The 24,191-nt window shown below is 40.8% G+C and overlaps 8 protein-coding genes across 8 annotated transcripts; all 8 read right to left on the reverse strand.

The window, feature by feature from the left end:
* Positions 1-8,191: 8,191 nt before the first annotated feature.
* Positions 8,192-12,101, reverse strand: nerfin-2 (nervous fingers 2). The gene is made up of 4 exons (XM_001357948.4): positions 11,997-12,101; positions 9,046-10,754; positions 8,785-8,990; positions 8,192-8,686 (listed from the first exon to the last, which is right to left on the reverse strand). Exons 2-4 carry the CDS (start codon positions 10,636-10,638, stop codon positions 8,257-8,259), a joined length of 2,229 nt encoding a protein of 742 aa, XP_001357985.4. The 5' UTR covers positions 10,639-10,754; positions 11,997-12,101; the 3' UTR covers positions 8,192-8,256.
* Positions 12,102-14,699: 2,598 nt separating this feature from the next.
* Positions 14,700-15,334, reverse strand: LOC6896909 (uncharacterized). Its single transcript, XM_033377200.1, has 3 exons — positions 15,164-15,334; positions 14,928-15,101; positions 14,700-14,861 (listed from the first exon to the last, which is right to left on the reverse strand). Exons 1-3 carry the CDS (start codon positions 15,332-15,334, stop codon positions 14,700-14,702), a joined length of 507 nt encoding a protein of 168 aa, XP_033233091.1.
* An 826-nt stretch (positions 15,335-16,160) lies between these two features.
* On the reverse strand, positions 16,161-16,877 carry LOC117183375 (uncharacterized). Its single transcript, XM_033377110.1, has 3 exons — positions 16,656-16,877; positions 16,385-16,552; positions 16,161-16,322 (listed from the first exon to the last, which is right to left on the reverse strand). Exons 1-3 carry the CDS (start codon positions 16,875-16,877, stop codon positions 16,161-16,163), a joined length of 552 nt encoding a protein of 183 aa, XP_033233001.1.
* Positions 16,878-17,435: 558 nt separating this feature from the next.
* Positions 17,436-18,070, reverse strand: LOC6903758 (uncharacterized). The gene is made up of 3 exons (XM_033377212.1): positions 17,894-18,070; positions 17,664-17,831; positions 17,436-17,597 (listed from the first exon to the last, which is right to left on the reverse strand). The coding sequence occupies exons 1-3, from the start codon at positions 18,068-18,070 to the stop codon at positions 17,436-17,438; spliced, it is 507 nt and encodes a 168-aa protein (XP_033233103.1).
* Positions 18,071-18,910: 840 nt separating this feature from the next.
* On the reverse strand, positions 18,911-19,627 carry LOC117183356 (uncharacterized). Its single transcript, XM_033377051.1, has 3 exons — positions 19,406-19,627; positions 19,135-19,302; positions 18,911-19,072 (listed from the first exon to the last, which is right to left on the reverse strand). Exons 1-3 carry the CDS (start codon positions 19,625-19,627, stop codon positions 18,911-18,913), a joined length of 552 nt encoding a protein of 183 aa, XP_033232942.1.
* A 718-nt stretch (positions 19,628-20,345) lies between these two features.
* On the reverse strand, positions 20,346-20,995 carry LOC6896911 (uncharacterized). The gene is made up of 3 exons (XM_033377213.1): positions 20,825-20,995; positions 20,589-20,762; positions 20,346-20,522 (listed from the first exon to the last, which is right to left on the reverse strand). Exons 1-3 carry the CDS (start codon positions 20,993-20,995, stop codon positions 20,361-20,363), a joined length of 507 nt encoding a protein of 168 aa, XP_033233104.1. The 3' UTR covers positions 20,346-20,360.
* Positions 20,996-21,739: 744 nt separating this feature from the next.
* LOC117183397 (uncharacterized) lies at positions 21,740-22,374 on the reverse strand. Its single transcript, XM_033377220.1, has 3 exons — positions 22,204-22,374; positions 21,968-22,141; positions 21,740-21,901 (listed from the first exon to the last, which is right to left on the reverse strand). The coding sequence occupies exons 1-3, from the start codon at positions 22,372-22,374 to the stop codon at positions 21,740-21,742; spliced, it is 507 nt and encodes a 168-aa protein (XP_033233111.1).
* An 851-nt stretch (positions 22,375-23,225) lies between these two features.
* LOC6896910 (uncharacterized) lies at positions 23,226-23,942 on the reverse strand. The gene is made up of 3 exons (XM_033377052.1): positions 23,721-23,942; positions 23,450-23,617; positions 23,226-23,387 (listed from the first exon to the last, which is right to left on the reverse strand). The coding sequence occupies exons 1-3, from the start codon at positions 23,940-23,942 to the stop codon at positions 23,226-23,228; spliced, it is 552 nt and encodes a 183-aa protein (XP_033232943.1).
* Positions 23,943-24,191: the final 249 nt, after the last annotated feature.

Raw genomic sequence — 24,191 nt, forward strand, 5'->3', positions numbered from 1 at the left:
TAGTTAGATTCTAGTTAGATAATGTTATATAATTATTATTTCTAATGTGGGATGAGGGAGAACGTTCTAATTTAACAGAATTCTTTAAATATTTGAACTTTAAAGCGGGAAAAGAATAGGTAAAAGGTCTTTAATTATGTGAGATTATTGAAATTAAGTATACGCTATGTACAACACGCGAAAGCTGCTAAAAATATCAAGCGATACCAAAAATAGCTAAAGCGTAGCTCTGTGCGGGTCAGTCAGAATTTTTTCCGAAGCCATAAACTGTCTTTACATATCGGTAGAATAGGTAATATTTATAGTGAATCCATAAATCCATACATACATACACACAGTGTACATACACTTGCACTTGCTCTGAGATTGAACCTATACATATGTGCGTATAAATATATATATTTTGAGAGTATTTGGCGGAGAGTCATATCTATTATAAATTTTGTATACACAATACTTTGGGAAAACACTGAAGCGCTGGCGAATCGAAAGCGCAGCTCTCAATACATCTAAAGACAGAGAGAGAGAGAGAGAGAGAAAGAGGGAGAGAGTGCGAGGAAGTGCAAAATTTTGTGTGTGTAGGGGAGTAGGAGGAGCACATACATTAAGCCAGCACTGTGTAGGTAGGCGACACGACATGCAACGCCTGCTGTTCCTGGCTCTGTCACTGCGGCCGCTTCTGGTGCTGCAACATTTGCCTTGCCCCTTACCCTTCTCACGTGAGCGGCCGCAGCGCATGACAAGAGTAGGTGACCTTGACAGTGAACTTGAAATAATGCTGCTACACAAGGATTCAAAGCCTGTGTGCGTGTGTGTGTGAGTGAGCTTGAACGAAACGCTTTGGAATGGAACGGGAACAGGGAACGAACAGAAACTGAGAGAGCGAGGGAGCCACGGAAAGCTTTTGCTCTTGCATCTGGTCGTGTGTGCGGGGGTTGAGGCGGAGTGCAGGGCAAGCTCTCCTCCCGCATTGGTTCTATATATGGGTGTCGTACGACCAGGCAAGCTTTCTCTCTCTTTCTCCCTCTTGCCCAGGCGGCGGCGGCAGTGGCTTTTTCGCCGTCTCACTTCCACAGACGGGGATGAATCATCGCGCTGCGACGTGTTGTCTGCAGTCGTCCACATTTGTGAAATATGTAGCACAAATTTCGCTTTCATGTATGGGAACGATACGGAGACGAATAGCGAAAGCGTGCAGGACAGAGAGGCGAGTAGTTTATGCAACGGCCAGGCCCAGCGGCTAATGGCGAGCATATGTTGGCTGTTGCACTCGAGCAAGCAAGTGCCAAATCTTTCCCGTTCCCATTGCCATTACCATTCTCATTCCCATTCCCATTTCGATTTCATTTGCTGTTTTCCTTTTCATTTCCATCTACATTTGTTTTGTGCATTCAACTTTGACATTTGGGCCTGCTACAGGGTGGATTTTATGTATGTATGTGTTGACCCTATTACTGTCGATGCATTTGGCATTGTCTTGCGTCAGCACAGATTAAAGAATTGAAAGTTAAGGGCTGATAAATTTACTTATTGCTGTCCCCCAAAGCCTCAAAGCTGTCTTCTGTAGAAGGCGGCGTATGGTCGATTTCCCAAGGTCTGTTCAAATTTGTATATAGAAAGATGAAGGCAGATATCTCTGGGAAAATTGCAGAGCTGACCCACTTCTTGTACTTGAAATACGTTGTCTGGGAAATATGAAAGCTTACAGATTTACTAATCAATAAATGGGCAACTTAGAATTTTTAAAAATTTCTTCGAACAAAACTGTTTTTGATCCATCAGCTTGCTTAAATTAAAAAATAGAATTAGGAATTAGGAATCACACCAGACCACGTTCCCTTTTTTTATCGGCCATATACAATTTTCAAAGGTATTAAACATGCCATAAAAGTTGTGATAAAACTGCTCTCAGAACTGTCCCAAAAGTATGCAGAAAATATTGAAAAAACATTAATGTTTAAAATATATGTATTTTAGGAAAAAATTATGCTTTCAATACCTTTATAATAAATATTTTCCTTTTCTTCCTGTAGAGTCATTAAGGGATCTTTTTTTCTCTGAGTGTGGGATCAGGTGCGATTTGTCAGAACTATACGGATGATGCGTGGGCACTTGCAATTGAAAATTGAATTCTTTTCGGTACTTTTCCATATCTGCCAAAACCCGAAATGTGCAAGCACACAATACACTGGGCGAGTGGGAGGGGGATAGAGCCAGAGATCGTAGGGGTAGAGAAAAATACATACACATATGTATGTACATATAGGGAGAGAGCTGTATGCAGTAACCTTGAGAACGCTTTGAATTTTGTAGTTGGGACAAAGGGTGTGGTGTGCGTCATTGAGAGAGCACCAAACACATACAGGGAAAGAGAGAGAGCGTCAGAGTCGGAGAGTGAGAGCGAACGGGAAGTGCAGTTGCAGCGCTGCTTTAAACTTTTCGCTTTGCCACATTTCTTTGACGACGCGACGTCGTGCTTAGTAAACCTCTGGCTCTGGCTCTCCCTCGCACCCTGGCTATCTATCTCTCACTCTTTCTTCTCCCCTCCCCCCAGCCACTCTCTTCTGCTCAGTGAGCATCTTGTTGTTTGCTTGTTTTTCGTTTAGTTTTCGTTTTACTCTTATTTTTTGTGCGCAAATGCAATTCACGTTCAAGGCCAGCCACCAAATGCATGTGTGTGTGCTATGTACTTGGCTCTATGTACATGGACAGGCTCGTATGTGGACGAGTATGTATTTTCTGTCGGCAGTTGTCAACTGTATGTATTTCAGTACAGCCGCACACAGACACAACTACAGATAAAGATGCAAAAGCACAAATACACGGACACAATCAATAAACTGCAATTTCTCTGCTTTATAGTATCTGTTTGCCGTTCCGTTCCGTTCCATTTTCTTGCCTTTATTTTAACGTTATCGCTGCTATTTTTCACATTTCTGGCACATCTTCGTGTTTGTCAAACATTATTAAGAACGAACGGAAGAGGCAAAGAGACGTAAAGAATCTGATACATGGCGCAGCTGACTGCATTTCTTAGACAAAGAAAAATAAAAACCATCTGGGATCAGCAATGTAAAAGTAGATGAAAAAGTTGTAAAACAAAAAAAAACTGGGTTATAGATAAGGTTATTATTATTAATCATACGTCTGGGATTATCTTATCTTAATTCGTTCCTAATTTTAATCGGGATTTAATCAGTATGACAAAATTTAAGAACTATCTAAAATTTAATAAATTTTCGGCTTAAGAAAAGTTGGAATTTCAGAATCTTGCGAAATCAAGAAAAGCTACAATAAATATTTTCTTTAAACTAAAATTCAAAATGTATTAAGATTAAGAAAAATAATTCAATATGTTACCAGCTGAATCGCAAAGAATTCTATGTCCCTGGGGAACACTTTTGAATGCATAATTTTCCATCCCATTGCATCAGTTATTGCACCCACGAGGAAGCAAGACAAGAAACGCCAGAACGTTCCCCGGCTCATCTTACCCTCCTCTGGAATTATATAATTTGCCGTCAATGGCAATGAAAATGCCATGCAATCAAGCGTGAAATGTAGAGAATTACCAATTATAGAAAATAATACAATATGTGTGGGCTAAGCGGCAAAACTCTTATCATAATAACGCAATAGAGGGCACGTTCGGCCTTTGAAAGGGTACTGATCGGATCTACATAAAAGGTTTTCCCTCCTATATTAAGATATGTTTTCTTTAAAGATTTGTGCAATTATAAAGTAATTTAAAGTCTTTTAAATCTTAAATAAAAACCTCTCGTTTGAGTTATTTATTAGGATTTCTTTTCCCAATGGAAAACAGTCTCAACAGCATTGAATTTTTATTTTAGTTTATTATTAGCTCATGCATCGTTTTAAGAAACTCTTTTTATTATCATTCCCTTAAGAACAATGAGGCGCATTGATGACTTCAGGAGGGTATTCCATATTCGATATGTGAAACGATACTAAAACACTCGTAATGGACTTCCAGTGTTCTTCCCCAATCCCAATACGGTGGCAGATGCGGTAATCGACATCACATCAACAAAAAGCTGAGTAATAAAATTTCTCGGCTTCGAAACTAAATTAAATGCAGGGCAGTGCTGCTAAAGGGGGGTCAAAGTTCATAAGAGAAATCTATACATTTAATTTGGAAAATTAAACGTCTAAAAGGTTTACTAAAAACCGATTAAGTTTTTGAGAACTAGTCAAAGGGATAAGACATTAATTTTTGGAGAACACATCTTCTCTAGGCTGTCATTCCTCAAAGAATGCTGTTTAGATCCCCCTTTTTTTCGCAGAATGTTTCCACGCCTCTGAAATGTTTGATAGAAGTCGATTCGCCGTTTTTACAAAATCAAGTTGTGTGTAAGTAAACTATTGCGTTGCATTTAATGGCGAGCGTTGGGCAAACAAATTACGCGAAATTTCATACGAAATATTTTCGTAATTCGCATCTGGCTTGACTAATTACAATTTGATTGGGATTCCTCGCATACATGGCTTGGCTCGCTTTCCTTGAATGTGTCACGGAAATTGCCAATACCCATATGGAAATCGAGCGAGGAAAACGGTTTAAGCAGGCGCCATTTTAATGCAAACAACACTCGAATGAAATGATGAAAAATTCTATTTAGAGGGCAAGGTCAGCACCATGGCTGTGGTGCTGCAGCTTGCTCTCTCTCACTCTCCCAGGCTCTCTTTTGGAAAAAAAGGAGGAGTGGTCTCTTGGGCGTAGTAAATGTTCGTGCCTCGGTGGGACGTGGGACGTGGGCGTGGGCGTCGGCTGTGGCTGTAGCTTTGGCAATTGCAGCAGCTGGATTCTCGTCCTGCAAAGGCCAAACATAGTGACCCATATGCGTCATTCCCGTCGACACTGCTGTTGCCAACTAAACCACTTTTCTTGGCCATCCTCCCCCCTCCTCGTTATCATGGCTGCTGCAGCGTGATGGCCACTCGACGCTAATTGTGTCCTGTGGCGCTTGTCAAATGCATCCGATACGAGATAGCACACTGAATGCTGTGCCGCACCAGATTTCAGCAGCTGTTTTCTGTTTCATCCGTTTTTAATTACATTTCGATGTGCATATGCAATTCAGAGTGATATCGATTGGATTGGCGAACTTTTCAATTTTACAGATGAATATTTAAGGAAGTGTGTTTAAGAACATTGCAAGTGGTGAAAAGGAAAAAATGAGGTCGATTTTGGGCAGCTATTCGTTTTCGAGATTTTTGCAAAAAACCAAGGAATTAAATCTAAGATTTTTAGCAAAAGTTGAGGCCACAGATTGATGCACATTTCTGATAATTGTTGGGCATTGATATCCCTTAAAATATGATTTGAGAAATAACTTAAGCCTCTGCCGCACGGGTCTTGCCGAGAAGACATTTCTTGGCTAAATAAAAGTTCAAAATTTAGCAAATTTTCGGGATTTTTTTTTAGACAGTTCAATATGTTAGAGCGACTTTGAGGTTCAACTTTTATCTAAAATAATCTGTCTAGAAAAGGAAAACAAGACTATAAAAATACAAAAATATACCTTAAAAGTGAACTTTTGCTTTTTTTAATAGGTTTTCAGAAGAAAGTTAATATAAATATTTTGTAAGTTGGTGAAATTGAAACTCAGCTTTCAATATTAGAAAATAAACTCCGAGCAAAGGTAGATGGGAATGGGGTCTTATTGCCCTTTAATTTGTGGGCCTCGGTAGACCTTTCGCGGGAAATGCTTGTATTTAAATATAGATTTTTGTTGACTGAATTTCAGCAGAAATATATTCTCGTAAATTCGTGGGATCCTTCTTTCCCCGGGTTATTCCGAGAAAAAACACAAACATATGTAGAAAGCTTGAAAATAACTCCTACGTCATAACGGTAGTTTGAACTGCGCGCATCTGACAATAGATGGCGGCACGAAAAAGCTTTTCGGTTATGTTAACTTTGCAGAACAGCTTTTCAGCGCTGTTAACTTAACAGAAATGCTTTTTGGATCTGTTAACTCAATATTTACAAATAAATAGTTTATGGTGGTAAGTTTAAATACAGAAAATCAAGTTTGGGAATTCTTTTTGTACTATTAATGCACCGTTATAATAATGCAAATACCTTTAAGAAAAGAACAGCAACCAAACCCCAACCCCAACCCCAATCCCCCCGCTGTGATAGACGAGACCTACGCATTGTGGAGTTATAGGAAAGGTAGACCGGAAGTAAACCATACATACATTACGCATACGCAACGTGGACGGTTGCTTGACAAGGTAAATCACAGCATGATTGAAAAATTGTCATTAAAAGTGGTCAGGCACTTGCGTGAGCATTTGCTCAGACCCGACCCGTCAAGTCGGAGGGACGTAGACCCCAACAGATGAATAGAGAAACCGATAATCAAAGCGATACTCCGACCGAATGAGGACGACCCAACTGCAATTGTCAGTTCAGTGCGGACTCAAATAAGAATTGTGACAGTTCCAGCTGGGGGAAAACTGACCACATGTCAATGCAAAGCAACTTCAAAGCGACGAAATGATGGACAGTCCACAGGGTACAATACGTTGGGGGGGTGGGGTGGTTGTGCCGTAAATACAGGTTAATGGCAGGTAATTGAGGAAACAATTTCGCATTCGCATAACTGGTAAATGAACAAACCGTTTGCTACTCTCAGCGAATTTAATTGGGAAAGAGAGACCTCATAGCCGGAATAGTTGGCCGACAGGGGATGGAAACTGACAAATGGCATGGTACTTGAATTCCAAATGACAATTAGTATTTTGCCAGGGCCACAGCGGTAGGAGGCGGCTTTTGGACAAATCAATTCTCACACACACACACCATTTGCATATGAGAAATAGTTAATGACCAAAACAGAGACGTTGTTGACCCCTCAAAACAACAATTGAACTTTGAATTTGAACGGAATTTCCAATGCAAATACACTGAGAGGAAGCGATAAGGCAAGCATTGAAAGAGGATGAGTTTAAGAAAAAAAAAGAATAGAGAAAGATCTCAATATAGAATTAGTTACGATATATTTAATTATGTATATTGTTTTGGGATGTATTAAATATAGATCAATCCTGGCTTTCCTTCAGTGTACTTGCATTAGTTTGTAGTGCAATTAGTGCACTAATAATTTATGAGGTTTATTAATTGCTGCACTCAAACCAAATCAGTTGGCCTTCGTTTTGCAGTCCCTTAAAGGCTGTTAAAGACAAGTTTTATACAGAAAAAAGACATGCCAGACAATGCCCAATTAGATCGAGAATTCCTTTTAAATCGCATTGATATTTGTTATGGAATTCGGTGCTACCGCCAAGGGTATATTGGATCAAAGAGGCTGTGCTGGTGAGGACCACATAACTTTTCCTTGCGACTGAAGGAACAGAGATGGAAAATTGAGGCCTACACGGGATACATGAAGGATAAGATGGTTCTCAATCAGAAAGTAGTAATACAGACACTGGCCAGCATTGTGTTGTGTAGAAAAAGGAATATAGTGGCAAACTTATGTCTGATTCCTGTTTCAGTTTACTGCAGTTTTAGGAGCTATTATATCACGATTTTTAGCATAAATTAAACGATTTTGTATAGGTTATGCTAAGCGAAAAAATGTCTATGAAAAACCAGTATTTATGGCGGGACAAGCGGACGCTCTCGATTTCTCAAAAGATTTCTTTGAAGACAGACGTCTCTGAGATGGAGTAAGCCTTTTTGTGCTTGGAATTACGAGACTTAAGACTGCTCGAAAACCTGATGGAAAGGCCTCTTTGGATGCAAAGGGGCATACCTCTATGGCAACGCATATGCTGCCAGAACGGCCTTTACTAGCTGTAAAAACATTTTATTGGCTGGACTTAGCTCTTCAGTTTCTGGATTTTCTACAGATCAAAAGGCCAAAGGCTTAATGACCTAAAAGAACTGACCCAAGGGTTGACTTGCGCAGCCAGATGACCCGAATTTCTTTTGTGACGACCCCCTGCCCCATTGAAAGACTTTTCTTTGTTAAGTGATATATTAAACTTTAACTAGAGATCGTTTATTGAATGCTTCTAATGGTTTGTAAGTCACATAATAACGTTGCCGCCGGACTCTACTGCCGCTGCCGTTGCGGGTGCCACCCAATTGAAGGCATGCCCAGCCGCTGGTGCCGCTGGAGGCGCTGCTGGGGCGGTCAGCGTGGCCGCTACCGTCGGGCCTGCAGCTGTGGTGGCTGCAATACGGGGCACGGGCCGCAGTACGTTTGTGGTGTGGTTGGGTCATTTGACGGGCATCGGGGGCAGCAGATTTTGGGCCACATTCGACAGCTGCCTTAGATGATTCGCCTGGACATACTGAAAGGCCGAGGAGCGCTCCAAGTGCTGCGACAGATAGAACTCGCCCAGAGAGTAGAAGCGCCGTTGATCGAAGGGCTGGAAGGGAAAGCCGGGAAACCGCTGTCCACCCACATAACTCTTTGACGCGGCCGGGGGATAAATGGGTATTCCATGAGGAGGGCGTGGCAATGGACCATACGTTGTGGCAGTGGCTGGGCCGTGCGCCGACGACTGTTGTAATTGTGGGTGCTCCGGTAGGGGGTGTGGATGCTGTTGATGCTGCTGCTGCTGCTGTTGGGCCTTAAAGAAGTCGAGGTTCTTGAGATTCTCCAGCATCTGGTGGGAAGCCTGATGTTTCTTAAGGTAGGCATGGCTATCAGGAGGAAGATAAAAAAGAACATATAGCAATTGGTTTAACGATACTATACTGATCTTTTCGTTTAGAGATTGGTGTAGACTGAAGTATCTTACCGTCGGAAGGTCTTGCCGCACAGATGACACGGATAGATGCCATCACTAGCTTCATCGTGGACTCTGTCTGCCTCCTGGTTGGGGTCGCTCGATTCGCTCAGGGTGCCCTGTCGCTTCTTGCCAGCCGTAGCCGCAGCCGCAGCCGCGTCCGCCTTGGGCTTATGCCAGCGTCTGTGGGATGCTAGATTGGCTGGGCAATTAAAGACCTGCCAAGGAGAGATTAGTATCTGAAAGATCTACCTCAGAGCAGGACTGACTAACCTTCTCGCACTCGGAGCACTTGTACTCGATGTGGACGATGCGGGGACAGCGGTGCTGGGCCAGCATGAAGGCATCGTCGTAGATGGTGCGACAAAGCTGGCACAAGTAGTCGCCAATCTTATTATCGATGCTCGCAAGGATGGCCTTGGCCTCCTCGGTGATTTCCACCACATTGAAAGCCGGATCAATGTCACCTTTGCGCACGACCAGCTCCTCATCGTCGCGCAGCTTGCGTATGATGGTGCCGGACACGGGACTTATGGTCTCCTCATCAATGGCCGTGTGCTTGCGAAGCTTGGCCCGCTTCCGTTCGGTCTTGTGTGTCCGCATGGGGGGAGCTGGTGCTGCCGGTGGAAGGGATGCCATCAGTGGCGATGGCTGGTGCTCGGCCCCAGCTCCAACGCAACTCAGATCCGTGTAGGTTTTCTCGATGAGCAGCTCTTCTCGGGCTGCGGCTAGCTCCTCTTTGGCTGCCTCCATCTCTGGCTGTTGAAAGTCCCTTTCAAACAATCGGGCCAAGCCATCCACGGCTTGATTGTGCAGCTCCTCGTCCTCGTACAGGACTTCATTACGTTTCAGGGCCTTGGGGTCGAGAAGTTCGGCCTGCAGTCTCAAGGCGGGGCTCTGCAGGTCCACAGTCTCATCATCGTCACTGCCCAGGACATCGACAAAGACCTCCTCCTCATCATCGTCGTCATCGTCAGCTTTAGCGCTGCCCGCCACACGGGCATCCGCCTCGACCTCAAGTTCTTGGGTCTCATCGCTGACTTGAACCTGGACCGTCTCATCATCACCGTCGTTGACTTCCTCCGTGTCCGTGGCATCCTCATTGTAGTCATGGGAACTGACAACTGTTTCATCCTCGTCCTCGGTCAACACGATGGTCTCATCATCCACATAGATGGGCGAGCTGGCAACGGGAACGGGAAGGGGAAGGGGGCGAGACACGCTCGATTGACTTGCCGGAATTTGCTCAAAGTTATTTTTTGTCTCGTGAAAATTACTTTTATTAAAGGACAACGACGCCCCCTCAAAGCCGCGCATGCCATAGCAGTTGCCCCCCTGATGCGTCTGCTGCTGCTGCTGCTGATGATGATGGTGATGGTGGAGATGATGAAAGTAGCTGGTGGCTGGCTGCATCCCGAGTATAGCATGAGAGGCTGTTGCTGTTGCAGGCAGAGCCGGAGCTGGGGCCGGAGCTGGGGCCGGAGCTGGTGCTGAAGCTGGTGCTGGGGCTGGGGCTGGTGTGTTCACCATGTGCGGCCGCCACAGGTAATTCTCCTCGGACATTAATCTCTGGCGCTTGCGGGGCGGCGAGGGCGTCGATGGCGGTGTAATTGGCACAATGCTGGCCGCTGCACGCAGCGACAGATCCAGCGGGGACAGCAATGAAATCGCCGGACGATGTTGACTAAATTGCGGAAATGTCTCGTTGATTGCTGGTAATGCCCGGGACTGGGACTCGCCGTAATGGTTCGGGTGGCTGGGATGAAGTGGCTGGGCCTGAAGCTGGTGCTGGTTCTGGTGCTGGCTTAGTTGTGGATGTGACAGAGACTGCAGTGGGGGATGGGACAGTGGATTCATGTTCATCATTTTTCCTCGCTCTCTTGGTTTTTCTATTATTTTCCAGGGTAAAACACTTGAGATTTCATTTAATGTTTCCGTTTTGCCTTTTCCATGGATAATATAATGTTGCTTGCTTGATTTAACTGGAAAAAGGGATAATTATATTCAAGTTTGGTCTGATTTATATTAGAAAAGGTTCTCGCTAAATGGTTGTTATTATTATGCTCATTTTTGGGTTGGAATAATGGCCTCTAGAAGATGTACTTTAGATCAATAAGGCGCCCAAAAAAGAGTCTCTTTTGGGTGCCTCCTATGATGTACGAATATGCATATATTTATTGATATTAAAAGTAAATAAAATTTAAAATTAATCAAGTTAGCTTCTAAACAGGAACGGACTGTAATTGGACATGAAATATTTTTAAAAAATCAGATCAGATTTATTAAAACTTTTTAACTTGGGCTTAGCCAACTTTAAAATATGGAATAAGTGGCACAGGGGGCTTAGATGGGTTTATTAAATAAAAAAATATATTAAAAACAAAAAGAAAAAGTCCTCCGCTATCCTATTATAGTCGTTTCGAATTATATTGTGTCTTATGTTTAACTAGAAATTGCTTTTCTATTTCTAAACTTTTTTAGAAAATTATTCCTGGTTGGATGACAAGTTTATGATTTTATTTTTGAATGAAATTATTGGTTAAAGAAATCCTAGCTGGAAAATTTAAGGATTGATATATTTGAAGATCATAACCAAAAGTTCAACGGCATATAGCATATAGTTTGTGTTTATGTTTATACCATAGAAATTTAACACAGAACATTTTATGGCAGTATTAATATAAAATACTAAGAAAGTCTTTGCAGTAATTACATTAAAAACCTCTATCACTTTTATTAGACACCAACAGTTTAACAAATTTGGTTTAACAAAGAGGGATATATGCCCAAAAGATATATTTAAGGAAGTAGGTACCTACATAGATGACCGCCTGAGAGATCTTTCCATAGAAGAACTCTCACTCTACTTCCTTTTTTATAGACTAAACTAATTCCAATAATCTAAGTGTTTCCATATAATAAAAGGCACATTTAGACCATTAAATGTTTCAGTTGTCAGTTCCAAAATTCATTTTCTATAGCCTCAACACTAAACCGGTATTTCTGATAAAATTTTTAATGGTGTAACAATTAATTAATTTAATTGTTTTTGTAATGCATTCACTCTTTAGACTGTATTTTAATTATTTTGTTTAATATTTTATGTCCACTTATGATCTGAAACTATTTAAATCACTTGGGAAACTATGTATGTATTTTCAAACTAACATTTTTCACTGCGGGTTCCTTGTGTTATATTTGGAATATCCTTGCGCACTTATTACCTTGCGACCTCTAACCGTAAGCTGTTCGATGAACCGTGACACGCAACTTTCTCGAGGCAAACGCTGAAACGAACTGAACGGAGGACGCTACACCGCACCGTGTCCGTGTCCGTGTCCGTGGCTGGTTGGAGCGGTGTCGCAGTCACCTGTCGCAATGCGAAGAAGCCAATGGAAGCCGCCACCCACCACTCCTCGAGGTCAGCCACCCAGCTCACCCACTTTTGGCCTGGAGAGATGCCCATGGCCCGTGCGGCTCTCTCTCGCACACAGCTGCGGAATCCTGAGCGGCCGGCTCTGGGATTCGTCCGCCGTTCGCATAGCTTGACAATCCCACCCTCAGGCGCCCACGCAGACGGAGGGCGCATGCGCCGACACGCCCCTGAAGGAACGTGCGGCTCTGTTGGAGCCGAGGAGGGGGCGGGGGCTGGCTGCCCAGCTGCTGGCATCTGTTGCTCTGCTCGGGCAGCGCCCATTGGCAGCAGGGCAGCATGCAGGGAAGAGCAGAGCAGAGCAGAGCATTGATGGCCAAGCCATGCCACGCCTCCGAAAACCAGAAACCAGAATGGAATGTCATTCAATTGAAAATGAAGAATTTCATTGCAGTGCATTGGAGTTTTACCCACCCCCACCCCCCCACACCTACAATTATATGGGAGGATGCGGATGAGGAGTTTATGGGACAGGTGATTGAGCCTTTTGTTGCCTTGCTACCTGTGCTTTGTTCCTCTCTCTCTATCTTTCTCTCTCTTTAGCTCTCTCTCGTCATCGTCATCATCATCTTCATCATCATGGTCATCTTTGTTCAGACATTTTAAGAACCAAAGGATTCTTTTTGTGGTTTTGAAATTTTAATGTAGCTTCCCCGCTGCGACTGAGTTTTCCAAAATGGCGTCAGCTATGAAAAAAATCAACTTGAAGAAGTTTGTCTTAGCCAGGGCTGGAAAGTACATTGCTATTGAAGGTCCAAACCATGGAACATATTATTATTTTTAGATCATGACATTTTAAATAATTTTCAATAATCTGAGTAAAACCTCTCTGGTGTTTCCACCCCCTGGTCCTAAGATCTAGTGTGGTCCATACCCGTGGATGTGGTTTGGAATAAAATATGCTTAAATTAAGACAGATTTGAAAATATATTAAAAGTTCACAAAACGCCGGCTCATTCATAGACTTCCAACCCTGGTTTCGCGTGTTTGAAGGGAAAAGCTTCCAAGCTGTAGTCCGTACGAGTACATGGTACTACGATATCTAGAAGCCTTACAATATATTCTCCATGCTAAATGGCTTGGAGAATAGATATTTTTTCAAGGGTATATGCAACAGACCAGTTTTTTTATTGAATATTGAAAATAATGAATACATCTAACAAAGGAGACCAAAAAGATAATCATGTGTTAAAAATATATAACTTCTGGGTTGCCTTGTCTTACTTAAAACTTTACTGATTCACTATAAAGTGTTACCAAAGTTCTGGTTCACTCGCTGGCTCCAATTTATTCAGCCCATCGCAGCCCTGGCTTCGACTGCAACTGAATGCAATTAATTAGAGAAAAAACTTAATTAAATTGTTGCGTCGGGACACCAGCAACACAGCGCAGGCCCGAACACAATTCCGACTAATAAACAGAACAGGAATTTAATTATAAACTTTTATATCCTGCCGCACAGCCGAAAACACAGCCTTTCCTCTTTCCCACATCCCAATGGAAGGAAAAGACAGCAAAAAAAAGAGATCGGTTCATTAAGTTTTTAGATTTGCACAGATTTTCTGGAGCAACGAGGTCAACAGGTAACACTTTGTGGCTTTTCCCTGGCCGTCGGCTAATTGCCAGTTCGTCAGGGGCTCATTAGCATAGCTGGGGCCTTTGTGAGATGCTCAACCGTTATTCCTGCCTCCTGTTCCTGACACTTGTCTAAGGAAATGTTCTTGACGAGAATGAAAAACATTTTCCGCTCATTTGCATGAAGATTTCATGGGCTAATTGGCCGAGTTGTCGCCGTTGCTGTAAACATGTTCAAGTGTCGAATTACACACGTAACAATTCAGGGCATCATCATCCCCCTGCTACCCATCGACCGCAACACGTTGCATGCCACCCCGTAGCCTCGAACGGGGAGGGTGGGTTCGTTTGGCCTCATGTGCTGCCTGACTTGCGGTCTGCGGTGTCTGTTTACATAGCGAGGGTTGGGTAATGGGCTCTTAATTAGGCTCATATGATGATGATCTTTGGCAACGGATTTGCGATATGTTTGCTCAACGGATTTACAAGTGAAGTAAGTGCAGATAATATCCTAGTTGTGCGCCATCGATCGAATGTGATTAATAAACGAAAGACTTTTCATTAAAATTAAATGGGCTTAATAATATTACATTAGTTCTTTGATTTCTTAGCATTTTTGAAGGCTATTTCCAGCTGTTGATACACATTTTTCCATTAATAATCTATCAAGCTCTAATATACAAAGAAAAATATAATACTCCCCATTTTACGTATAAGTAGAGATCAGATATCAGATGATCAGATAATGACGGAACATTTTGAGCATAAATACATAAATACCGATTATACCTGAACATATCACATATTTCCGATGTTAAATATTTCAACAATAGTCTATAAACACACCTCCACACTTAGCTCGTATAACATGACCTATAGAGGATTAAAAGGATAATATTTCTTTTTGTTCGTTGATCTCTCAACGATCGTATCCCAAGTTGATTTCGAAAAAGAACTCGATTTCGCCGCGCCAGATGCCTTCGGTAGCTATAACAATCAATAGCTTGTAGAATCCCATAGGAACAGGTAGTTTATTCAACATTTGGTCATTCAGCACCATTCTATGTATGATGATATCGTGCTGCACGGGGAATAAGGAATGAAATGTTGAAGTAAACTGAGTGCAAACGATTCCCCAGTTACTTACATTGTAGGGGCAGCTGTGGTTAAAGTTGCTGAAGTTTCGTAAAGGATCGTACATTAAGTTGAAGAACGGAAAGCGTTTCTTGTGCTTGAAGAAGTCACAGACATCCACGCTGATATTGTAAAAACTGGGCCGATAACCATTGAATCGTCGGAACGTAGTCACCTGAAACTGAAACTCAAGGCCTGTCAACTTCTTCAATTCTCATGACCAACTTACATACGGCGACATACTTTTACTCTTTTGATGGGAAACTGTTTCCCTTGTAAATGCATATTGAGTCCCACAATTCCTCGACCTAGAATTTTAAGCTCGCATTTCGCGAACTCGCAATAAGATTTCTCGTAGCACTTGCACTTGAAATTTTTGAACTTAAAAAGACTATCCGAGCAGTCGAGTATCAGGATCATAGCAACAAATCTCAACACTTGGATCGGAATGCTTGGGACCCTCATTGTTGAGGCCCAATTCTGTAAATGGACGACGACATCATCATCATAATTTTCATCATCGGAGCTTGAATTGTTTTTATACCCTTCAACAGGGTCTAAATGTCGTTCACATTGGTTGATATATGCCTATATTTTTATACCAGACACTCAAAAAGAGTATAGGGGTATATTAGATATGTTGGGAAAATGGATGTTTGTCACGGCCAGAAGCGCTTCCGACCCCATAAAGTATATATAATCTTGATCAGCATCAATAGCCGAGTCGATTGAGTCATGTTTGTCAGACTGATCGTCAGAGTGATCGCCTAGTGCTCAGAGACTATAAGAGCTAGAGCAACGAAATTTTGTATCCAGACTCAAAGAAGAATTATGAATAGGTCCAAGTGACCGAATGATCTTCGAATATCGAGAGTATATAAAATTCGCTGCCTGTTTTTTTGTCCAGAAGAGTAATTCGATGCATCTTTTGAAGGGTATTTCCAGCTGTTAATATAAATTTTTCAATCAATAATCTATCAATCTCTAATTTACAAACAAAAATATATTACTCCCCATTTTACGTATGAGTGGTTTAGTAAATATGTAGTTTATTTATCAGAAAAGAACACTGTAAAGGCATCAGTGCCTCATTAAATTCTGATCAGATAATGATGATACAATAATGATTTCCAATGTAAAAGTTTTCACCAATAGTTCATAAGCACACCTTACACCTATCCAACATCAAGACGTCCTCTATCAAAAAGGATTTTCTTAATGATTTTGCCGTTTGTTGTTTGATATGTCATCGATCGTATCCCAAGTTGACTTCTACATACGCCTCAACTTCGCCGCGCCAAATTCCTTCGGTAGCTACAGCAACCAATAGCTTGTAGAATCCATTAGGAACAGGCATCCTGCTAATCATTTCATCGTTAAGCACCATTCGATCAATAATGATATCATCCTGCACGGGGGATTCAAAAATGAGCCTTAAAGTTAGTAATTTCATACGATTCCTCCACATACATTGTAGGGACAGCTGTGGTTAAAGTTGCTGAAATTTCGTATAGCATCGTGCACCATACATAAGAACGGGAAGCGCTTCGGGTTTTTTAAGAATCCGCAGATATCCACTGTAACATTGTATAAGAAGGGCCGATATCCACTAAATTGTCGGAACGTGGTCAATATTGCCTAACAGGGTAAAACAGCACCGAGAAAGAAAGGATAATCTCTCGAAAGTTAAAGATTGGGAACTACTCAAATTTGCAGAACTAGCCCACACAAAAGGACGTACCTTAACGCTGATGATGGGCAGCTGTTTCGCTTGTACATGCATATTGAGGCCCACAATGCCACGACCCAGAACCTTGAGTTCACATTTCTTGAACTCGCAATAAGATTTCTCGTAGCACTTGCACTTGATATTTTTGTACTTGAAGAGACCGTCCGACCCGTGCAGGATCAGAATCATAGCAACAAATATCGACACTCGGATCGGAATGATTGGGACCCTCATTGTTGAGGCACAACTATGGAAATGGACATCACCATTATAATCGGAGCTTGACTATTTGCTAAAAAAATAACATTTAATCATTTCGATTTCAATACCCAAAAATAGAATATTTAGTTACCTAAAATAAGTGGTTGAGCCAAAATCATTTATCATTTCGAAAAGACTTATGAAAATGGTCCGAATAGCAGAATGATCAGATATGTATAAAATGTGATGCATTTTTAAAGGCTATTTCCAGCTGTTAATACAAATTTTTCAATTAATAATCTATCAAGCTCTAATCTACAAAGAAAAATATAATACTCCCCATTTTACGTATGAGTAGTTTAGTAAATAGTTTATTTATCAGAGATCAGATATCAGATGATCAGATAATGACGGTACATTTTGAGCATAAGCACATAAATAAGTACCGACTAAACCTGAATATATCACATATTTATTTTCCCGATGTTAAATATTTCAACAATAGTCTATAAACACACCTTCACACTTAGCCCGTATAACATGACCTATAGAGGATTAAAAGGATAAAATTATTTTTTGATCTTAGATCTCTCAACGATCGTATCCCAAGTTGACTTCGAAAAAGAACTCGACTTCGCCGCGCCAGATGCCTTCGGTAGCTATAACAATCAATAGCTTGTAGAATCCATTAGGAACAGGTAGTTTATTCAACATTTGGTCATTCAGCACCATTCTATTTATGATGATATCGTGCTGCACGGGGAATAAAGAATGAAATGTTGAATTAAACTGAGTGCAAACGATTCCCCAGTTACTTACATTGTAGGGGCAGCTGTGGTTAAAGTTGCTGAAGTTTCGTAAAGGATCGTGCAGTATGTTAAAGAACGGAAAGCGTTTCTTGTGCTTGAAGAAGTCACAGATATCCACGCTGATATTGTAAAAACTGGGCCGATAACCATTGAATCGTCGGAACGTAGTCACCTGAAACTGAAACTCGAGGCCTGTCAACTTCTTCAATTCTCATGACCAACTTACATACGGGGACATACTTTTAATCTTTTCATGGGCAACTGTTTCCCGTGTAAATGCATATTGAGTGCAACAATGCCTCGACCAAGAATTTTGAGCTCGCATTTCGCGAACTCGCAATAAGATTTCTCGTAGCACTTGCACTTGAAATTTTTGAACTTAAAAAGACTATCCGAGCAGTCGAGGATCAGGATCATAGCAACAAATCTCAACACTTGGATCGGAATGCTTGGGACCCTCATTGTTGAGGCCCAATTCTGTAAATGGACGACGACATCATCATCATAATTTTCATCATCGGAGCTTGAATTGTTTTTTTACCCTTCAACAGGGTCTAAAGGTCGAATGACGTTCACATTTGTTGATATATTCCTACATTTTTATACCAGACACTCAAAAAGAGTATAGGGGTATATTAGATATGTTGGGAAAATGGATGTGTGTCACGGCCAGAAGCTCTTCCGACCCCATAAAGGATATATATTCTTGATCAGCATCAATAGCCGAGTCGATTGAGTCATGTTTGTCTGTCCGTCAGACTGATCGCCTAGTGCTCAGAGACTATAAGAGCTAGAGCAACGAAATTTTGTATCCAGACTCAAAGAAGAATTATGAATAGGTCCAAGTGACCGAATGATCTTCGAATATCGAGAGAATGTAAAATTCGCTGCCTGTTTTTTTGTCCAGAAGATAAATTCGATGCATCTTTTGAAGGGTATTTCCAGCTGTTAATATAAATTTTTCAATCAATAATCTATCAATCTCTAATTTACAAACAAAAATATAATACTCCCCATTTTACGTATGAGTGGTTTAGTAAATATGTAGTTTATTTATCAGAAAAGAACACTGTAAAGGCATCAGTGCCTCATTAAATTCTGATCAGATAATGATGATACATTTGGAGCACTAATATGACATCAATAGTTTTCCCAATGTTAAATAGTTCATAAGCACACCTTACACCTATCCAACATCAAGACCTCCTCTATCAAAAAGGATTTTCTTAATGATTTTGCCGTTTGTTGTTTGATATCTCATCGATCGTATCCCAAGTTGACTTCTACATACGCCTCAACTTCGCCGCGCCAAATTCCTTCGGTAGCTACAGCAACCAATAGCTTGTAGAATCCATTAGGAACAGGCATCCTGCTAATCATTTCATCGTTAAGCACCATTCGATCAATAATGATATCATCCTGCACGGGGGATTCAAAAATGAGCCTTAAAGTTAGTAATTTCATACGATTCCTCCACATACATTGTAGGGACAGCTGTGGTTAAAGTTGCTGAAATTTCGTATAGCATCGTGCACCATACTGAAGAACGGGAAGCGCTTCGGGTTTTTTAAGAATCCGCAGATATCCACTGTGACATTGTATAAGAAGGGCCGATATCCACTAAATTGTCGGAACATGGTCAATATTGCCTAACAGGGTAAAACAGCACCGAGAAAGAAAGGATAATCTCTCGAAAGTTCAAGATTGGGAACTACTCAAATTTGCAGAACTAGCCCACACACAAGGACGTACCTTAACGCTGGTGATGGGCAGCTGTTTCGCTTGTACATGCATATTGAGCCCCACAATGCCACGACCCAGAACCTTGAGTTCACATTTCTTGAACTCGCAATAAGATTTCTCGTAGCACTTGCACTTGATATTTTTGTACTTGAAGAGACCGTCCGACCCGTGCAGGATCAGAATCATAGCAACAAATGTCAACACTCGGATCGGAATGATTGGGACCCTCATTGTTGAGGCACAACTATGGAAATGGACATCACCATTATAATCGGAGCTTGACTATTTGCTAAAAAAGTAACATTTAATCATTTCGATTTCAATACCCAAAAATAGAATATTTAGTTATCAAAAATAAGTGGTTGAGCAAAAATCATTTTCATTTATACCCGATACCCAAAAATATTATAGGGGTATGTTAGATTTGTGGTGACAGTGGATGTGTGCAACATCCAGAAGGAAGAGTTTCCGACCCCATACAGTTTTAATATTCCTCATCAGCATCAATAACCGAGTCGATAAACCCTGTCTGTCCGTCGGTCACAGCGTTTCTCTTCGTTTTGCCTTTGTGCTTAATGGTGTACACATTTATAAATTTTTTTTAATACTTCAGACAGAATCATCTAAAATGGTAAAATTAAAGTCCTATAAGAATATAAACCATTTAGATAATTAATTACATAATGTTTTGAAAGGGTATTCCATGTCTGTAATATCTGTAAATTCTATATCTGCCATTTAACGCCTGAGCAATTTAGTAAATAGTCCCAAATGCGCCCCAAACGCTTTTAAAATTAATTTGTATGGAATATTTATTCGAAATCAATACTGGAAAGGCAGCTCATTATATATTGATCAGCAAATGACACATAGTCCATAAAAACACCTTACAACTGTCCTACATCAAGAGCCTTTTTATAAAAAAGGATTTTCTTAATGATATTGGTTTTCGTTCTTTGATCTCTCAACGATCGTATCCCAAGTTGACTTCGAAAAAGAACTCGATTTCGCCGCGCCAGATGCCTTCGGTAGCTATAACAATCAATAGCTTGTAGAATCCATTAGGTACAGGTAGTTTATTCAACATTTGGTCATTCAGCACCATTCTATTTATGATGATATCGTGCTGCACGGGGAATAAGGAATGAAATGTTGAAGTAAACTGAGTGCAAACGATTCCCCAGTTACTTACATTGTAGGGGCAGCTGTGGTTAAAGTTGCTGAAGTTTCGTAAAGGATCGTGCACTATGTTGAAGAACGGAAAGCGTTTCTTATGCCTGAAGAAGTCACAGATATCCACGCTGATATTGTAAAAACTGGGCCGATAACCATTGAATCGTCGGAACGTAGTCACCTGAAACTGAAACTCGAGGCCTGTCAACTTCTTCAATTCTCATGACCAACTTACATACGGCGACATACTTTTACTCTTTTGATGGGAAACTGTTTCCCTTGTAAATGCACATTGAGTGCCACAATGCCTCGACCTAGAATTTTAAGCTCGCATTTCGCGAACTCGCAATAAGATTTCTCGAAGCAATTGCACTTGATATTTTTGAACTTAAAAAGACTATCCGAGCAGTCGAGGATCAGGATCATAGCAACAAATCTCAACACTTGGATCGGAATGCTTGGGACCCTCATCGTTGAGGCCCCAGTCTGGAAATGGACGACATCATCATTATAATCGGAGCTGAACTATTTTCTAATTTACCAGCCACTAATTTACGTACCACACTATTTACCTTTTAGCATTTCGATATCAATACGCTAGAAAACAAGAACGACGATGATGTCATCATCATCATCGGAGCTTGACTTGTTTCAACACCCTTAAAGAGGGTATTATTCATTCTGTCTAATGACGTTCACATTTGTAGATATATGTTTAAAATTTTACTACTAAAAAAGATAAATTAATTCTTGGGTTGTTAGTAAATAAACCGAAAAGACTTATGAAAATGGTCCAAATAGCAGAATTATCAGGTATAAAATGTGATGCATTTTTAAAGGCTATTTCCAGCTGTTAATACAAATTTTTCCATTAATAATCTATCAAGCTCTAATCTACAAAGAAAAATATAATACTCCCCATTTTACGTATGAGTAGTTTAGTAAATAGTTTACTTATCAGAGATCAGATATCAGATGATCAGATAATGACGGTACATTTTGAGCATAAACACATAAATAAGTACCGACTATACCTGAATATATCACATATTTATTTTCCCGATGTTAAATATTTCAACAATAGTCTATAAACACACCTTCACACTTAGCCCGTATAACATGACCTATAGAGGATTAAAAGGATAAAATTATTTTTTGTTCTTTGATCTGTCAGTGATCGTATCCCAAGTTGATTTCGAAAAAGAACTCGACTTTGCCGCGCCAGATGCCTTCGGTAGCTATAACAATCAATAGCTTGTAGAATCCATTGGGTAAAGGTAGGTTATTCAACATTTGGTCATTCAGCACCATTCTATTTATGATGATATCGTGCTGCACGGGGAATAAGGAATGAAATGTTGAAGTAAACTGAGTGCAAACGATTCCCCAGTTACTTACATTGTAGGGGCAGCTGTGGTTAAAGTTGCTGAAGTTTCGTAAAGGATCGTGCAGTATTTTGAAGAACGGAAAGCGTTTCTTGTGCTTGAAGAAGTCACAGATATCCACGCTGATATTGTACATATTGGGCCGAAACCCATTAAATCGTTGGAACGTAGTCACCTGCGCCTGAAACTCGAAGCCTGTCAACTTCTTCAATTCGCATGACCAACCCATATACGGGGACATACCTTTACTCTGGTGATGGGCAACTGTTTTGCTTGTACATGCAGATTGAGTCCCACAATGCCTCGACCAAGAATTTTAAGCTCGCATTTCGCGAACTCGCAATAAGATTTCTCGTAGCACTTGCACTTGATATTTTTGAACTTAAAAAGACCATCCGAGCAGTCGAGGATCAGGATCATAGCAACAAATCTCAACACTTGGATCGGAATGCTTGGGACCCTCATTGTTGAGGCCCAATTCTGTGTATGGACGACGACATCATCATCATTATTGTCATCATCGGAGCTTAACTTCTTTTTATACCCTTGAACAGGGTCTAAAGGTCGAATGACGTTCACATTTGTTGATATATTCCTACTTTTTTATACCAGACAATCAAAAAGAGTATAGGGGTATATTAGATATGTGGGGAAAATGGATGTGTCACGGCCAGAAGCTCTTCCGACCCCATAAAGTAAATATAATCTTGATCAGCATCACTAGCCGAGTCGATTGAGTCATGTTTGTCAGACTGATCGTCAGACTGATCGCCTAGTGCTCAGAGACTATAAGAGCTAGAGCAACGAAATTTTGTATCCAGACTCAAAGAAGAATTATGAATAAGTGACCGAATGATCTTCGAATATCGAGAGTATGTAAAATTCGCTGCCTGTTTTTTTGTCCAGAAGATAAATTCGATGCATCTTTTGAAGGGTATTTCCAGCTGTTAATATACATTTTTCAATCAATAATCTATCAATCTCTAATTTACAAACAAAAATATAATACTCCCCATTTTACGTATGAGTGGTTTAGTAAATATGTAGTTTATTTATCAGAAAAGAACACTGTAAAGGCATCAGTGCCTCATTAAATTCTGATCAGATAATGATAATACATTTGGAGCACTAATATGACATCATGAAATAGTTTTCCCAATGTTAAACGTTTCACCAATAGTTTATAGGCACACCTTACACCTATCCAACATCAAGACCTCCTCTATCAAAAAGGATTTTCTTAATGATTTTGCCGTTTGTTGTTTGATATCTCATCGATCGTATCCCAAGTTGACTTCTACATACGCCTCAACTTCGCCGCGCCAAATTCCTTCGGTAGCTACAGCAACCAATAGCTTGTAGAATCCATTAGGAACAGGCATCCTGCTAATCATTTCATCGTTAAGCACCATTCGATCAATAATGATATCATCCTGCACGGGGGATTCAAAAATGAGCCTTAAAGTTAGTAATTTCATACGATTCCTCCACATACATTGTAGGGACAGCTGTGGTTAAAGTTGCTGAAATTTCGTATAGCATCGTGCACCATACTGAAGAACGGGAAGCGCTTCGGGTTTTTTAAGAATCCGCAGATATCCACTGTAACATTGTATAAGAAGGGCCGATATCCACTAAATTGTCGGAACGTGGTCAATATTGCCTAACAGGGTAAAACAGCACCGAGAAAGAAAGGATAATCTCTCGAAAGTTCAAGATTGGGAACTACTCAAATTTGCAGAACTAGCCCACACACAAGGACGTACCTTAACGCTGGTGATGGGCAGCTGTTTCGCTTGTACATGCATATTGAGCCCCACAATGCCACGACCCAGAACCTTGAGTTCACATTTCTTGAACTCGCAATAAGATTTCTCGTAGCACTTGCACTTGATATTTTTGTACTTGAAGAGACCGTCCGACCCGTGCAATATCAGAATCAAAGCAACAAATGTCGACACTCGGATCGGAATGCTTGGGACCCTCATTGTTGAGGCACAACTATGGAAATGGACCTCATCATCATTATAATCGGAGCTGAACTATTTTCTAATTTACTAGCTAATTACTAATTACTTATTTACTTAATAGACATTTTCAATTTTAGCATTTCGATATCAATACCAGATACCAATACTCGAAAACAAGTGATGGAGGAAAAATCATTTATTTTAAAAACCGTATAGGGGTATGTTTGATTTTTGGTGACAGTGGATGAGTGTAAAACCCTGAAGGAA

This window comes from Drosophila pseudoobscura, chromosome 2, assembly GCF_009870125.1.
Source record: "Drosophila pseudoobscura strain MV-25-SWS-2005 chromosome 2, UCI_Dpse_MV25, whole genome shotgun sequence".
Classification (NCBI taxonomy): domain Eukaryota; kingdom Metazoa; phylum Arthropoda; class Insecta; order Diptera; family Drosophilidae; genus Drosophila; species Drosophila pseudoobscura.